At 31.4% G+C, this 19207-nt stretch overlaps 1 protein-coding gene across 1 annotated transcript in view; it reads right to left on the bottom strand.

Annotated features, from left to right (window-relative positions):
• The window catches only part of LOC129224553 (SEC14-like protein 4), a 38143-nt gene extending 24188 nt beyond the window's left edge, over positions 1-13955 (bottom strand). Inside the window, exons 1-3 of the mRNA XM_054859029.1 lie at positions 13833-13955; positions 8019-8094; positions 4850-4925 (exon numbers count right to left, since the gene is read on the bottom strand). Of these exons, the coding sequence (XP_054715004.1) occupies positions 4850-4925; positions 8019-8069 (127 nt within the window). The 5' untranslated portion in view covers positions 8070-8094; positions 13833-13955. The remainder of the gene's footprint in view (positions 1-4849; positions 4926-8018; positions 8095-13832) is intronic.
• Positions 13956-19207: the final 5252 nt, after the last annotated feature.

Raw genomic sequence — 19207 nt, 5'->3', positions numbered from 1 at the left:
ACCAAAAAGTGTGTGTCATTTTATGTAAAAAGTTATTGTAATTGTACATAAATATTTCAGATATAGTCTATCAGATGTAACTCATTTTAACGTGAGCACAGATTATAGTTGATAATGCAAATATTTTCATCTTTTGTGCTAATTGAAAATACTCATAACTTTTATCATTGATAACTATGATTAACGTTAAAGGGATTTTTGCCAAAAATATGCTCTACTGGTGTTTTGCAAACCTTGCACTAGAAGTATTTATTTACTCCTTAGCGCTTTAGAAACTGATGTCAGAGTAATACAAAAACATCAATTTCACATCTCTTTCATTTTTTAAGTAGCCCGTGCAACGCCGGGAATGCAGCTTGTATAATATTAAAATCTGTTCGCGTCCGTCTGTCAGTCTGAAGATCGATCTTCTCGCGAACTGCTGCGAATCGAGAGTCAAAAGAGATACCGATCAATTCGAAATTTTCCAAAGAAATCAATAGGACCAATCTCGTAATTGTGCGACTTTAATTCGCAACTCCAGCGCTCGAATACGCTACCTTGCGGTGATTTACAAAACTGCCGAAAAAACTAAAACATTGCCACATTGCGTTCCACTTGTGTCTGTTGACGTAAACACAGGCAGTTTGTTCTGAGTATTTATTAACGCAATCGATGTGTCTTAAATTGTTTTCAGCTACAGAAATTGTTTCGTCCCTTAGTAGTATTCTCGAGCTTCTCAAAATAATGTTAGTTTTCTTATTTCCTTCTGAAACATGAGTTGATTGAGAAATGGTGAAAGCGTTAACACAAGAAAACTCTAGATTAACAAACTTGGATAACGTTATACCAGGTAAAATTTTTTATTGTTTTGTGTGAATTTGTAAGAATATGAGTTCTTTTTTAATCTTAAATTAATCTAACTAACCATATTTAACAGCAGCATTTAGTTGGAATGGACAGTATGCAAAATATTTTCTTGAATATATTATCGTAGAACAAAATGAAAAACGTTTAACCGAGAAAGAATTTACTTTATTGCTTTTATTCTCAGCTGAAAGGTTTCGGCAAATTTGTTTAGGGTTATAGTTTTAGTATTGTGCGAGCAGAGTACCCTTGGCGAGATTCCGCATGTTAGTTAAACCATTTTTAATTTTTATCATGAGTAGAATAAAATGGTAGAAAGATTACAGAATTCGATAAGTAAAAAGAAATCATGGTAGATCAAACTAAAAAGAAAACTACCACCATATATCCGCGAGAATTTCGTTGATGATTTCAACAGCATGACAAAAAAATAAATCATAACTCAGAAATTGGAAATATCGAAACAGAAAAATTTTAAATTAAACGATTCGGGAATTCGAGAGAAGTAACTTAACTAGAAATGCAAAACAATAAGCGCTTGCCAAGCAAGGCAAAGAAGTGTCATCTTCTTTTGATAATAATTCGTAATGTCATATTAAATTTTCTAGCATTAGTTGTTATTCTTTTCAGGCTACAATTATTATTCAGTTTTATCAAGAATTGATAAATATTGAATTCAACATCGTGGAAATGGCTGCTTAGAGCTACGAACTACGCAGTTTGCTTTAATATTTGACGTTTAGTAATGCTTCTTGAATTCTCATTTCTTTCTACATGGGCCAGAATATCAACAAGACTTAGAAAACTAATTTAAAAAGAATGAAGCGAAAAAATCATGCATACGAACAAAATTTACTAGGCCTATTAGCATTTTCTCCGTTACCACGTGCGTTTGTTTTACCTTTTTCGTCCGCCATTAGAAAGTGGCTACAGTGCCCCCTATAGTTTGTTGGAGTTGCGAATTAGCGGAGATATTAATTAAAACGTTAATTAACATAACGTTATTGAGGAATTTTTATTTCTCTCCTATTGCCATTTTGCATATGGGTGAGCAAATAAAGTTCTAATAATTGTTTTAAAAGAGATTTTTTTGGCTGCTGTCCAAATCTTAAAACAACGTTTCCATCTAGAATTTCATTTTAAATTACTTTAAAATTGGTTGCTTTATTCGGACAAAACCTTTATTTTATCGTCTGTCCTTTTTTTATTTTTTACATTCAACGTTCTTAACTCTTTTCAGCATATGAAAGTTGTTTCTTTAGCTATGTTTATTGGTTGTAGTGTAAGCTTATCATTCACCGGCCGCATATTTTGGTACATTTAGGATGTACGACTAATAATGTTTATTTTGTTGGACTTTTTCCCGTCACATGGGTGAGTTTTCGAATTGAATTTACTCTATTTTTCCTTCCTGTTTCTTTTTTGAAATACAGTTTATATCGTTAAAAGAACATGTTAAATTAAGATTGTTTGGATTTCTTTAAGTGAAACAGAGTTGAACAAAAAAGATTGTTTTTAAGGATTTTAACTAAAACCAAATTGGAATCTGATGACTTGGTATTAAATTAATGCTTATTGATATTTATTAAGTGTTGGTGCTTTAGTTTCACGTAATCAACCAAAAAGTGTGTGTCATTTTATGTAAAAAGCTGATTGTAATTCTACATAAATATTTCATATATAGTCTATCAAATGTAATTCATTTTAACGTGAAGACAGATTATAGTTGATAATGCATATATTTTCATCTTTTGTGCTAATTGAAAATGCTCATAACTTTTATCATTGATAACTATGATTAACGTTAAAGAGATTTTTGCCAAAAATGTGCTTTACTGGTGTTTTGCGAACCTTGCATTACGCGTATTTATTTACTCCTTAGCGCTTTAGAAACTCATGTCAGAGAAATACAAAAACATCAATTAGACATCTCTTTCATTTTTTAAGTAGCCCGTTGCAACGCCGGGATCGCAGCTAGTAAATGATAAAATTAGATTTTATCTATTTAGGGATCGATATTTGAACATAAAAACCTACGATAATACTTTCGTTAAATATTCCCATCTACTATCGTTGAATAATTTACGCACTTTGTAATGCAGTTTCTACTCCAAAAAAAGCGTTCTAAAATATTCATAATTGAATATGAAATGTTTTCAGCATAAAAATGAAAATGTACATGGGAAGTATGTAAATAATACATCACTATCTGCAACAATTAGTTATCAAAAGAATTATTACGACAAAAAATGCAATATTTAAAATTTTTAAGTGGAACATTTTTTTTTGTTGCTTTTAGTCTTTCGGCGACATTCATTAACAACTTTATGCAATGTAGAAATTCTGTAAATATATCTTTCAATGTACAATTGCAATTTGCGAGAAAGAACGAATTATTGACAGCTTGAAAAAAAAATCGTTCTCACTTGCAATTATTTTTAATATATCGTAATCGCAACTCCAATAAACTATAGGGGACGCTGCAGCCACTGTCTGATGGCGGATGAAAAAGGTAAAACAAACGCATACCGTAACTTATAACTTGCTTTGACGCTTAGTGAATGACAGTAATTTTTCATCGTGTTTGTGGGAAGGTTTCTTTTCTATTCTTTTGAAATTACATTACATCATAAACTCTCCGAAGCCTGTAATTTACCCCAAAGAAAACACATGGAATGGAATGTTTTACCTTTTTTCTCAGTGTTGTTAATCACCACAAGGTAGCGTATTCGAGCTCCGGAATTGCGAATTTATCTGTATCTTTAATAAATTTTTATATTCATCATACAAAAATTGCAACAAATACTTTTATTTTAGAAACATCTCTTAATAATTAACGAAAATAATCTATATAATCTTATTATAATCTATATTTGCTGGAATAAAGTTATTTAATCGATTGTGGTTTATTAAAATTCTTCAAAGATTTTTTTTTCTATTTTTCTTCATAGAGTTACTAAGAGACCTAGTTTAACTGTAAAGTGAGACTGAATTCGCGAATTGAACTCCGATGCAAACTGACATAAGTGGGAAGAAATGGCTCAGATTTGAAACTTGGTGCGAGATTGGCTGACCGACGGCAAATTTTTACTGAAAAGATGGCGAGAATTGTCGTTATCGCGGGCAAGACAAACGCAACACCAGGAATCTTAAAGAGAGAGCACTAGTTTTTTTTTTTTTTTTTTTTGCCTTTGTGACTTGTGCAACGACAAGTGTGGTCAGTATTTCGAGCTCTTGCTGTGAGAAATTCACAAACAATAAATCTGACTATGCACTTTGGTATTGATCAATCGCTTTCCAAATACTGTTGTAGGTTCAAATTTAAAAATTAAAATATTTATCTTTTCTTCCTCTCAGAGTGAAATAACGACCCGATATAGACATTGGTCATATGGATGGGTCCTATCACCCCTCTTAAAAACAACACCCCTCTTGTAAAAACAATTTAGAATCACCCTGCATGGTAAAAACAATAACCTAGAATTCATCTGTGACATCCTTAGAGTAGGAACTCGTAAATGGAGGGAGCTGGTAAAATAATTGGCTTAGAAAAGGCTTGGCAAAGATCTCAAGTCACATGACTTAACAAAGATGAATGGGTGACACGTTTTATGTGAAACTGGGGGAAGAAACCTGTTTTCTTCCAATGATTCGCTTTGAAATCTATCATGTGACTTGGTGTTTTTGCTTCACGAATGAAAGTTTTCACTCCGTCCATTTTATCCCTTTTCGAGGTGAAATGTAGCAAATTTAATACTGAGCCACTGTAGTTGACCCCTGATTTAGTATGTTATACGTTCGTCCTGTCGGAACAGTGACCAAAAACAAAAAACAAAAAAAAAAAAAAAAGAAAGAAAGGAAGAAAGAAAGGAATTTTGAACTATTGATAAATGAACGGATAACATTTCTTAATAAAACTTTTTGAAGCTTCTCTTTGTTGGTTTTAATTAATTCATTTCAATTTTACAAATCAATATTCATTTACTTAAATGTGAGATCTTACCTTTTAAAAACCTATAAAACATCATTTTATCTTCATACTTATCAGTTCCAATATTTTCTTTGAAGCGCCTTCTCAGCTTCATAGAATATAATGTAAAAAAGAGAAAAACACATTAAAATGTGAAAGTAAAAATATCACCTAATAAAATTTAGCCTTGTTTGAAATAAAGAGCCTTAACAACTTATAACCCATTATAAGAAAATTTACCTTTCTTCTATATCATACAATTCGCAATGTTTATTTCTGTTTAATGAAATTGATGCAGCCCTGTAAAAAAATTCCGAAACTTTTCGATATTTCACAGGTTGCTACCAACTTTCTGTGAAATTTAAGTATCTTTGTCAAAAAAGTTTCCAGAATTATTACAAGTTGCACGAATGAAGACTTCTCCTTGTTGTGAAAAGCTAGTTTTGTAGCTAGTTTGTAACTACCAGTTTAAAGATTAAATGAGGGTATTCATTAAGTGTTTCGGCTTCAGATCATCTATGGCCTGCTCAGACTGACTAAGCTCCCAAAGAGGGAGAATAAGTCTCTGGAATACGCAGTTTTGTAACAATTGCAGGCAAGTGAGATGCCTGGTACTTACTTGCATTTCTGTTTTCGAGTTGGCTCTGGTTGCAATAATATCTTAGAGCTTCCTTGGTAAATCAGAAAGGTGCCACGCTATTGTTTAAAATCTACTTAAAGTTTCTGCTAAGGTTCTGGAAACTTTACCGGCTTTAACCAGTTAGGTTTATGTATTTTAGAAAGATTCAAGGATAATTTGAGGAAGGGTTCGGACTATTAGCGGAAAAGTTCTCGTTTTTTGCGAGATATGTTACTGGAAAAAATTGGGTTCATTAGCTGCCCATTATTTTGCAGGAACGTTTTGGAATTGTTTTTACTGTGAGTTAGTTAGAAAGTTAAACTAAGTTGTTTATTAGCTTCAGAACAAAAAAAAGGCTGCATTAAAATAAGATGAAATAATTTGCCCGACGGTATTTATTTAGATTTAACCTTTATTTAGATTCTGCTAATTGCTCTTGCAGGGGAATTAGGTCTCCGGAACATTACATTTTCTTCGGTCCACTAACATCGCATTTGCATATCAGACGTAATCATAGCTTTTCACTCAATAAAAACATATTAGTCGCCTTTTCACAACATCATACCCACATTAGACTTAACTCGATTTTCAGTCTCTTGACTAATGAAGGCTTCACGTTTCAAGGCGTTGACTAATACACATATGTTTTCTATTTTCAATAGTTAATATCGTTTAAATTTAGTTTTTTGTCTGCACTTTAACACGTCATCTTTTGTAAAGCATTAACTCTCTAGTGTCGTTTATGTTTTATTGTATCAGTGTAAAGCTTTTATGCATTGGTTTTGTCTACTTTATTACATATATTGATGTTATATTACCAAAATTTTTGTCAAGAGCAAATCAAAATTGTAACTGATAATAATGTATTTTTTTATGTATTTAAATAAAGTTCCTCAGAGACCCACTTGCTCAGATTTATCTGAGCATTTAAAACCGATAAAAAGAGCAATTGGTAGAGGCGGGTAGTCTATGAGGGTGTCAAGTGTCAAGGTATTTCTTGAGATGTAGTTTTTATCAAATTTCTAATTTAGAAGGATAATTTGCCAGAAGATATTCCTTTAGATGTAGTTTTTATTAAATTTCTAATTTATATAAGGATTAAAAGAAATATTTCTTTCATTTAAATGAGTTATTACTTTTAAATACTTTTTCTCTGAATGTCGTTACTGATGATTTCATGATTTTGTTTGAGCATTTTTTCATTTGAGATGTTCGGACGCTGTGCTTTCAATGAACAACATTTACTTACAAAGCATTCCCTCCTGAAATCAGTTCCATATCAGTCTGAAAAAAAAAATCCAGGGTCACATTCTTAAGCGATGCCCCACTTTGTAAGGAATCTACTACCAGTATACCAGCAAACACCGTTTGCATTCTACTGTATTCTTGATTTATGAGATTGGTGGCATACTTTTATGCTATTGCTGGTGGAAGAGTCCTTACAAAATGAGATGTTGCTTAAGAGTGTGTGAACCCTGGGTTTTTAAAACTAATTTGACTCTGATTTAAGGAGGAAATGTTTGATAAGTAAATGTTGATGAAAGCAAAGCACCTTGTAATCTCTGGAACTGTTACATAAAATCATAAACGCAACAGTTTCGGAATTCAGTACAAAGATATGAAGCTGCTTCATAATAATTCAAGAATATGCAAAATCAGAATGAATATTTGGTCGTAAATGATTCAAGCAAAAATAATAAGAGCTTCATTCAAAACTTGCACATTTTATCGTAACTTACCTAATTATATATCGTTTTACTTTCAGATTACAAATTAAAAAATTATTTTTTAAAACATACTAGTGGCTCCGCCCTGTGCTCGTTCACGTTCACCAACCCCCGAAGATTGCTTTGCAATCTTATTTGGTTAGTGAAGATTTCATTAGTCTCTTATAGAATCCAATTAAAATAAACGTTGCAATTAGAACAAAATGAGAATCCTGCTCCTCCTCCTTCTAAAAAGTAGCAGCAGCTTTCAAGTTGAATAAACCATAAGCTTTAACTGCACAGGTAGAAGTTGTTTTTCTCCGTGATTCGATATATGAAAGGCTAATCATATGAAACTGTAAACAATGACTGTTTGTTACACATATGCATGTATATATATGTTACCGTTAAAGTATATAATGCAGTTATTTTATAGAATACCTAGTTATTCCATGAAATAACTTATCGTGTCCGTTAAAGTGTGATTTATGTTATTAGTTTGACACTTTAACTACTTATTCTATGAAATAACAAGGTATTCTATAAATTAACTAATTTGAGACAGTGAAAATGAAAAAGAAGCAATTTATCTAATTTATGCAGCGTATAAATGGTATTTATGGAAACGTTTAGACAGTATAGAACGTATGGATATAGATTATTTTACACTTTAACGGGCTGCAGATCGTTATCTATAAAACAAGTAGTTAAACCATGAACTACAAGAGAGTTTTACACTTTAACGAGCACCATCAGTTATTCTTTGAAATAACTAGGTATTCTGTAAAATAACGGATTTCATACTTTAACGGTAACATATATAAAGTATATTGGTGTAAATATGTTTTGTATTAAGACATATTTTTGAAATGCTTACTTCTTCTATAACTTCACTCTCTTTAACGGAAAACTCAAGTTCAGGTACCATTTCTAGGCTTTATAACTAATTGATGCTGAAACAAAAGAAATGAGTGATGAATCTGTAAAAAAATACAATTGAAGGGCTTGGGGCAAGAATGTGATATGCCACATGATGTAACTTTTTCAGTACGCCAAATTCCAATTTATAAAAAAAATTTCAGAATTTTTCAAAGGCATTATGTTCCGTTTTAACGTGCAAGACCTTTATTTTCGCAATCGTTACTCCTATATGTATACTTCCAATTTCAAAAATATTCAAAATCAGACGCAGAGTTAAAATATTAAAAGTTTGAAGCAAAATAAAAAGTCAAAAAATACAAACTTTAACTTTTTATACGGGCCCTAGGTCCCCTAACTAATATTTAGAGAAATAATCTCCATTAAAAACTATTACTGACACAAAATACTTGACATTTGTGCGATCGAAACTCAAGGAGATATTCCAGTTAAAAGTTTTAAGGGACCATATAGAAGATGTGATAGGAACTTATCGCCCTTTCAGAAGAGTGAAAGGTTGTTGAAGTAAAAAAACAAAGTATTTATATTTTTTATTGCCATTCAAAACTTCATGCAAATGTTATGTCATGATACGCAAAAACACACTACAAAACCTCGAACAATTTGAAAAACTACACTGTATGCACACATATAATTTTAAACAATTGTTAACCGCAATATTTTCCCCCAAAAGGTGCATTTGACGGCGAGTGAAAAGTGGTGTAAGTCACAAAACTCTGCGTTTCATATCTCGGTGAACATTGGTCCTACTAATTTCAAACTTTTTGTGTTGGAATTGTTTTTCAATGGATATTATTTCCATAAGCATAAGCTAGGGGACCTGGGGCCCGTATAAAAAGTTAAATTTTGTATTTTTTTACTCATTTTTATTTTTACTTCAAACTTTCAATATCCTAACTCTGCATCTGATTTTGAACATTTTTGCAATTGGAAGTATACATCTAGAACTAACGGTTGCGAAAATAGAGGTTTTGCAGGATAAAACGGAACATCCTGTATATTCTGCAGTACTAAATCCAGATATGTTTTTCTCCAAATGACATAATCCGTTGTTATGTTTATTTCTATTTTAGTTTTGAGAAACAAAAGTTTTGGTCGAAAAGTCCCTCCTTGGGGGGGTGGCTTGTCACTATTCTGCCCCAAATTCAATTACACTATTGTTTATTTTTATGGATAGGAAAATAAGAGACTATAGGAAACAGATGAATATTTTTAGCTATAATCATGAAAGAGAATTTGAATTAGAGAAAAAAAACTAAGGATTTAGTTATTCTATTTTATTGTTGGAAACTAATTTGAAATCTAGGTATCTAATTCATTCATAAATATAACTATGTTTTGCTATTATACGTAACCTCCTTACCATGCTTTTCAATGTAGCTGTCGTATTCAATTTTGTTGAAAAAGAAGATAAAATCCAGGTATCTAGCTCATTTGTTAATATCACAATGTTTTGAACTTGTGTATAACCTCTTTAACATGTTTTTCAATGTACTGATAGTATTCAATTTTGTTGAAAACGAGTGCGAAATCCATGGTTCAACTCAATTCTTACTATTTTCTAGTTTTAAAATATATAGAGTAAGTCGCGCAATCTCGCCCTATCTAAGCAAAAACTTTTCTAAAAAAAAGTTATGTAAACGGAAAAGTAAAAATAATGCCTCCGGCCTCTCTTAAAGTAAGTGCAAATGATGTGATAATTTATCAACACAAAAATTTACGAATTAAATTTTTATTACAAAAAAAAAAAAACGAAATCGCAGTTTTGGGGTATATTACCTAGACAATCAGACATCTTGCCCCACTACATCAGTTTAATTCCCCCACTTGAGGTGACATCATCAAACTTGTTACAATAAGCAAAAAAAAAAAAATCAATAGTTAACTAAGATAATGCAATTCAATACACGCAACGCAATAATAATACGAATAAATATAATACGTGCAACGCAATAATTGACATGCATAAATAAAATGCATTTTAATGCATTTTATTTATGCGTAATAATGTTTGTAACACATAACAGTTTCAGAAACCGGGAAAAGATAGCTGCTGTGATTTTTAACATATATTTCGACACTTTTAAAAATATCTTTCTCAATTACTGATTTTTTTCAATTTACTAAGCATTTGTGGTAAACGCGAAACATACAAAATCAAATTTCATTAAGTTACAAAAAGTAACATAATGCAATCAGCTGTTGGTAAACTAGAAACTTATTGACAACTTTTTAGAAACAAATTTAAATAAGACCCTTTCAGAAATAAAATCAACCGTAAATACCATCGCCACAAAGGAAAATGGAAATAATGTATTTTTGATTCTTCTGTAAAAGTTTTAAAACTGTGTAATGGGTGATTTTTAAATACATCAACACATTAGGTTTGATACAATTGGAAATTTTTTGTTGTTATAGACATTAAAACTTTCAATTATTTACAATTTGCAGCTTTCTAACCAGGTGATTATTTGTGAGCTCATTTCCTTAGAATTTAAACATTCCAAAAAACTTCTTGGCATTTCACCGTTTTTCCCATGAGTGTTACCTTTATAAACCATTCTGTAATTTCTTTTCTAAAAAAAAATAATCTAACTAATCTTAATTAAACTAGCTTGAATACTCAGTTTTAAGTCAAAATGGTACAAATATTTATTTATTTAAGAAATTTTAAGTATTTGTAAAAATGTTTTTCGCATGAGTGTTACTTTGTTTCTTAAAGGAAAGGTAAAAGTTTATTAAAAAAACATATTAAATTAAACATTAAATGCTTTCAGGGCAATTATCATGAATAGCTAAAAAATTTCAATATTAAAACCAATTTTTAAAGATTCAAGAAAAATTTTATTAAAACAAATGCTAAATTTTAGCTCACTCATGAGACGCGGTAACACTCATTAGAGATGGACTCTTTATGGTATTTATTGTAGAGTTTTGGCAGTAATTCTTCAAAAAATGTGTAGTTATTTGAATATCATATTTTGAGAATTAGAATCTGTCCTAAACAACGCACACTAATTTCATTTTTGCAAACATTAGTTTTGTGTTGATGTTCATTCTTCAATTTTCAATGAAAGTATATTTATATATATGTGTGAAAAAAATACATCTATTTGATAAAGGTATGAATTAGAGGCAATAAAATATCTATAACTATGGATCTACTCATTATTTAGGTTTCTTTTATGATGAGTGTTACTCCCTTCTCATGGATGTTACCTGTTAAAAGTAACACTCATGAGAATTATAAAAGAATTCTTCGCTGGAATAAATTATATTGGTGTTTTTGAAAACATAATTAGATCTCTTGTTCCCTTTACAAAAAATACATTTCTGCCTAATTCTATATTTCTAGACTTAAAAAAAAAAATGTTACAAAATAAATGGCTAACACTCAGGAGGTTTGATTCACATACTCTACACATTGAATTGTACATTTCAATATACAACATATAAGGAAAAAATCTATCCATTTTTAGGCTTACACATTCTAAGAAGAAACAAATAGGGCTTCCTTCTTACTGCTGCTAACAACCATAAAGAATTTTTTTGCACATAAAAAGTATTTAGTTCCCTGGGGTAACTCTCATGAGTTGCACTTAAGGACACAAGCTGCACTGAAATTTTGAAATTTTAAACTGTTGGATGAGCAGTTCAGTAATATCTATTTCAGCTGTATGTAACTAACAAATATTACTTCGTCCTTCAATGCACAAAAAGTGCGAAAACTGCTTGAAAGCGTACAAAAAAGATTTAGGAAATGTGATATTTTTTAGTCAGAACAGGGAAATCCATTGCTAGCTAACTAAAGTAATAGTAGATAAAGCTCATTAATCTACGATCATGAAAAAAAGCACTGAATGCAATGAATCAAGCATAAAACAATGCCTTACTACATGCTTTTGCAATGGCAAAAAATAACTTTATCAATATAAAATAAAGGTAATTCTCGTATTTATTTCAACACAAGTAAATAATATTAAATGTGGGGCACATTACCTTGTCGAGTCATCAGTAAAATCTATAATCAGGTGGGGCGTATAACTATTTTGGCAATATTAATCTCCCCACCTCCTCCTGTTCAACCAGCAAGCCAATATGGCTGCAATCAACGATAAGATCCTTCTTTATAGTATTGTCTTACTGTAAAAACATATAATTTAACAGAATATTAGAACGATAGTTACTTAATAAAAGTTTTTAAAAGTACCTACTTAGATCAAGAGTTAAATAGTGATTCTCTTAGCTTTCACTTTTTTATAACGCTGTAATTACCCCAAAAGTTTACTGATAATGGCTGTAGTGCATGCAAGAAACTTCTTTATACACACGCACTCTGTTTCTGAAATCGTGAAATACAGTTAATGGGGCTTTTTGTCTGACGGGGCATAATACGCTGATTTACTCTATGACCTCTTCAACATGTTGTTCAATATAATTCAATAAACATTTGTATCCGAAAAAGTAATTTCATAATTTAAGGTTGTCCTCTCGGCAAATTTCTGTAATATAGTACTTCATTAGTTCGTTGTAACTCGACGTGTTAAAATTTGTAATAGAATCGCTTTCTTCTTATGTTTTAAACTCATTTCATGTTTTCTTCAATGATGATTTAGTTTGAAATATAACGTGGTGAATATTTAGAATAAATAAGAAAATAGTGCTTATTTTAAAAAGAGAGTCCCACTTTTTTTTAACCGCTGGAAACGGAAATATAGCACATAAAAAGAAGAAAAATGTATGAGATAGAAAATAACAAGACGGAATTTTACTTTCAGTATTCTGAACAAAAAAATCGAAAGTGTGTGTAAACACTTTGAAATTTTGACTCTAATAGTTTAATTTTTGGAAAAAATACTTTCACTTTCACTCGTAAAAAATTTAAACAAAATTAAAAAAGAGGATCATTTTCATGAGTGAAAACGTAAGAAAACATTGCGCGGACGTATGTAAATGATTTAATCTGTAAGTATGCATACAGTATTATGTACAGTATTACATGTGTTTGCAAAACAAGTACTTTCATGCTGACAGCAATTAAGAATAATAATAATAACTTTGCTTCTATTGGATACTAGGAAAAGTACTCTGTTGCGCTAACTTTTCTCAATATAATTTTATTTTTGAAGTAGTTTTCCGTTTTTAAGCAAATCAAATCTTCATATTCTGTAGATCTAAACATAGCCCGGACGAGATATTTATGTTAATTTATTTATTTTCTGTTTATTACTTAGTTATTTATTTAAGTTAATTAATTTATTTATTAATATTTTTGGAAGTTAAGTTATTATGTAATTTTTAAACCATCAGTTAGAACTGAGAGATTTAATTTTAAAAAAAATCCTCAAAAAATACTTTTAATATTCAGAAACACACAAATGCTCTCATTTTTTTTATCTTAATTACAACTGAAAATCATTTAAAATACCAATTGAACTTTCTCTCTTACTTAAAGTTGAAACCAAACGTTGAAAGCATGAATTTTAAAAGTTAGAACATATTTATAAACTTTTCAACCATATACTAATCAAATTTTCTCTCTTACTTAAGATTGAAACCAAACATTAAAAACGTGAATTTTAAAAGTTAGAACATATAAATACTCTTTGCAATTTAATACTCTAATCAGGTTTTCTCTCTTACTTAAAATAAAAATTGGAGCATTAAAAGCATGAATTTTAAAATTCAGAACATATAACAGCCCTTGAACTTTTCTTAAACTATAATTTTAAAAAGTAACTTAAAAACTTACCTCCTTAATTTAAATCGAATGCATACGGTTATTGTAAAATGTATTTTATATAAAACATCGGTAAGTAAAGTGGAAGAATCTACCTTTTCGTAGTGCAGATGAAATATAAGGCATAAATAAATGTATAAAATTAATGCTAGAAGAATGAAACAAAAAGTGGAAAGCGTATTTTTTCAAGGAAACTGATGCATTATCTGGTACTTAATTCGTATGAATGACATAATTGTCATAATTATCGAGGAGATTTTAATCTGTGTTTTGTTTCCCTCGTCCTGAACATTGCAGTTAAAGACTAGAAATCTGAACTAGTAAAATCAGGAAATATATCATTACAATTATCTTCTCTAATAAAGCATGCCAGAGAAAACAATCAAATTGTTTACGAGCATATTGTCTTATGTCATCAGTTGTGTGTGTGTGTGTGTGTGTGTATGTGTGTTTTTTATTTTTATTATTATTTTTTATATTTTTTTTAAGGATTCCGTGAGTAATTTCCTATACATTGAACATTACGAGGAATTTGCGTTGCTCTTGAATTTCGTAAGTGACCTTTACATTTGTAATTATCATTAATGAGAGAAATTTCAATTAGTAGAGGAAAGTGATGGCTAAAAGCTTGAAATGATTATCGTTCATTAGTCTTATTAGGATTGTGTAATGTAAAATGATAAATTTATTTTAATAGTTCAAGGTTTGAGCGTCAATTAACTAACAAGAGTCCCCAAAACTCATTATTATTGTGTTTTTAATATGAAGTGTTATCGTACAGCAGTAATCATGGTTTAAAATTTACCACATTGATTGAAAAAGACTGCACCACAGCAAAAGCGTTTACGATTAAATAGAAATGCATAAGTACAGAGTTAATTTGTATAAATAATTTTAACATAAAATCTGTACCTCAAAGCCAGACTAATGAAAGTCACATTATCACTACACTGCAGGAGAGTATAAACATGTGTGTCTGGTGTATATAAAGGTTGGCGCTTAGGCTCTCATAAGACTGATAAATAATGATAAGGGAAAAAAAAAAGAAATAAAATTACGTTTTATGGCTCAATGTGAAGTAAGATCATATATACAAAGCAGTTACGATGTGGAAATCCCCCTTTTTTTTAACAGAAATACTGCAGGGTCTGGCATATTAACCTCCCGTGTTTAGAGACAGCGTTTATCATCGAGCAAATTTCGTCACATGCTGATCGTCCCAACGCCATTTTTGGTTTTTCATTACGCTGATTAATTTCCACAAGACAAAAACGGGTAGATTCTTTTGAAAGTTTTAACGTTTGCTCACTTTAACTTTAACCTTGATCACTATGTTGTTTTAAATTATCATAATATCAAGAGTATGCCTTCAAATTACTACATCTAAAATTTCAGCTTAATTGTTTTAGCGGATAAGCCGCAGCGCTACGTATGTAGGAAAACTACTTATTGAGCACCTTGTATAATTACTAAATATTATATTTATAATTCGTGTTTAATGATTATGTTTTAATATTTAGGCTTATTCTAACACCTACGGTGACTAGAATCTGGTCCTGCGGTGGCTCACATAGTGATTACGTCATATCTGTTTGGAGTCTGTGGAGCTTGGCAAAAAAACGCTTAGATATTGTTAACTTGGCATCACTTTTTGTAAATTATTTTAGCGTCAAGTTTGGCGAGAAATTGTTAAATTTCGCCGTTTGGTGACATTTGGCTACTTTTTGAACTTTATTTGTCCGGATCCACGGGAAGAGGCGATTGGGGCGATCGCCCCCCCCCCCAAAAAAAAAGTTTTGTAAATTGGAAAATTTTCCGGGAAAAGGTCAAAAATCAACTACAACTGTATGTTTACGACTTTAATTCCAAACTTTCCAGGGGAGAGTTCTTCAACACCTTCTCTCCAATGTCATCGAAGATCGGCTAAATTTTGAGTTTTTAAAGCTTTAATTTCGAAAATATCGGCGGAATCAGAAACTTTTTCGAAAATGTCGTTAATGAGGGACTTCAATTACGTCTTTAGAACTTCAATTCTGAAAAAACTCCGGGGGAGAACCCCCGATCCCGAGCCCTTCTCCTAACATCAATGATGATCCACTAACATAACGTTTTTGAAGCTTCAATATTGAAAATTTGAGGGATAGTTTCTGACCCCATCTTTTTTAACAACAATACTAAAGATGGCCTTTGGCCAACCATCGCATTGCAAGGCTCCAATTTCGATTAATTTCCGATGGAAAGCTCCAAACCCCGTTCCTTCCCCTACATCATAAAAGATGGCTTACGACTGCGCTTTCAGGACTTCAATTTAAAAAAATTTCTGGAGAGCAGCCCCCATGTCCTTTTTTCCTCATCTTTCAGCATCATTCAAAAATCGTCTAAAATTGCGTTTTTGAATCTCCTACAGCGAAAAGTTTCGAAGGAAAAGTTCTGAAGCCCATGTCTTCTGCTACATTATCAAAGGTGGCCTACAATAGCGTTTTTAGGATTTAAATTCCGAAATTTTTTGCGGGGAAAGCCCCAGAACCCCCCAGTTTTCAGCATCATTAAAGATATCTAAAACTGCGTTTTTGAAGCTCTAATATCAAATAACGACTGTGGGAGAGTTCCTGAATCTTATCCTTTTTCTTCAAGAAACCAAAGATAGCAAGCTATTGTTTTTTCGAAAATATACCCTTAATTTTCAAAACTTTTCCGGAGGGAAAACTCTAAGCCTCCCTTTTTCTCACCAAATGGTCTAAATCTTCTTCGAATGAAAAATGAGATATGGGATTTTGGGTGGTTCCTTTATCTTGTTGTCCAGTAGTTAGAGAGATAGTATTAAATTAATATCTTGATCTTGATGCTGCAACATTTCTTTAATAAGGGTAAATGTGCAATTGTGAACCTAAATGGCTACTGAAAGTAGTTCACGAGTCCTTAAACGAATCAAAAGTTGAAGGATTTAATTTGGATAATGGATCCAGAATACAGTAGGCGCCGCTTAATGTGATCACTTTGGGACAAATACAATTTGATAACAATAACCGACTGATAACAATAACCTAAAAGAATCCAGGAGACACAAAATAATGATTTTTTTCCAATTAAGGTGCATTTATTTTGGCAACTTCAAATTAAAATCACAATGACTCAACTGAACACAGTTTTAAATTATAAATTATTAAATTAACAGAATGGAAATATCTGAATTATAAAAAGTTAAAGCTAAATTATGCAATTTTTAATCACATAGTAATAGGTGAAGTAAAATATGACCGTTTTCCCTGATATTCGTAAACCAGTTTCAAAACACATTCAGCTTTTCTATGTTTTCCATCATGGTTTTGCTTGTTGTTTAAATTTTAATTTAACTTCGCTTTGTTTTGAATCTCGACACAATTCTTTAATAGTTTACAAAGTAATGGCAATAATGGAAGTCCTAGATCAGTGCCTGCAACATGTCCAGTGACTGATTTTTTTTAGGTGCAAAAGAAAGTTTTCTTAGGGGGAGTCTATGGTCACTAGGGGCGAACGTTCTGTAGCTTCATTTCTAGAAAAAATTTGAACTGCTATTGAAAACTACAAAATGCTACACAGAACGTTAGTCTCGTCAGGGTTTGCCTATGTATTTCTGTTAATTGAGGAACAAAAACGGGGAAAAATTGAAAGTTTATGAAAAAGTGATAACAATAAACGAAGACGCTGATTTCAATATCTGACTTTTTTAACGTGTGTTAACATACAAGTGTTCCGGGACTTCGTGATTCTGATAACATTAAGTGAATGATAACATTAACCGTGATCACATTAAGCGGCGCTTACTGTATTTTTTTCTTTCATTTTTTTATTCTTAGTACTCGAAACATTTAACTCTCATTCAAACTCTTTGAACAATTTTCATTATTCGAAAAAAAAAAAAACATCATGCTTCACTTTTAAACTTTTAAAAAAATTTATTTTCATCATTCAACCCCCCCCCCCCATAATGTATTACTCAATTGCCCCTCCCAACAGGAGCGTCTGGATCCGCGACTGCATACAGTCGGATTTTAATAATATAGATTTCAGTTTTTACTGTGTTTAAAATGTGGTCAATCACTGGCTGACACTGGTCAATTACTGGAGATAAGTGGTCAATTATTGGCAAAATCTCCTTTTTTGACTATTATTGGAAATAATTTGAAAAATAGTTACTAAAACAGAAAAATGATTAGCAATCGTTAATCCTGATAAATTTATTGAATCGTAGAAAGATTTAATTTTTTTCCCTGCTTCTTTTTCTGTGAAATTAAGTAGAACTTGTAGGAACTCCCATCAAATGGTCAATTACTGGCGAATCAGCCTATGTGGTTTTAAGTGGACTTTTTTTTTTTTTTTGTCTGTTCAAACTATTTTAAACTGTGGAAAACCAAAAGCTACACTGCGCCCTATTTTGGGGCTTGAGCATACTGAGCTGAAGACGTAACGCTTAATTAAAACAAAGAGTATATTTTGACACTGTTAGCTAAAAATATTTCTTTTACTATAGTGATCTGCACTCATGTAACTTGTAGCAGTTAGAATACTTGTTTTTCATAGGAAACTAGCAGAAACTCGTGAAAGCTCGGAAAGTTGACAGAAAATTAAATGCGACCTTTCTGAATTTTCATACAGTGAATAATTTTCACATAGTTTTCAGTGAATAATGTCACTAATTTATGAACGAAACTACCCTCTTCAACATTATTTTACTATACTGTACAGTGCTGGCCAAATTATTAGACTAAAGAGTTTTTTTTGTACATTATTTGTACTAAAATACTATTTATTTTACTGTTAAAGTACAGTACAAACTTTACATTGATTATTACGTTATTTTAGCATAATTTAATGCTTGCGGGTGGCAGCACTGTCTGCTTTGTTTATGTTCTTTGTTTATCTACCTACCAAGAACATAACCTCAATCAGCTTAAACAGTTCACTAGTTCTTTTTATTAGTGTGTTCTGTTACATTTAAAGTTAGTTTTAGGTAATTAGTGAGTATGTGTATTTGTGAGTATATATAATAGTGCGTATAAACAACTTTTTACCTCCTTTTTAAAAAAGTTAAGAAATGGTGTAAACCTTGTGAAAAGTATGCCAAAAAGACTCAAATGCTCATCAAGAACAAGGGAATGCATACTAAATATTCAGTAAGTTACCGCCCATTAGCCAGGGCTATAGCAGAAATACGTGAAATACTCCGCCAGCTCAGTCATTTCCAGCCGAGGACTGCAGTTTCGTGCTTATTAGCACTCATCAGCCCGGCATAGGAAAGTGACTGAGCTGGAGATGGAAAACCTCTTAACGAAGCCAAGGGTGCGAAACAAACTGGTAGCTAATATAGAAATGACTGAGCTGGCGGTGTATTTCACGTGTTTCTGCTT

This window comes from Uloborus diversus, chromosome 6 (assembly GCF_026930045.1).
Source record: "Uloborus diversus isolate 005 chromosome 6, Udiv.v.3.1, whole genome shotgun sequence".
Taxonomy (NCBI): domain Eukaryota; kingdom Metazoa; phylum Arthropoda; class Arachnida; order Araneae; family Uloboridae; genus Uloborus; species Uloborus diversus.
The sequence above is the reverse complement of the archived record's forward strand: the minus strand, read 5'-3'. Positions and strand labels throughout refer to the sequence as shown.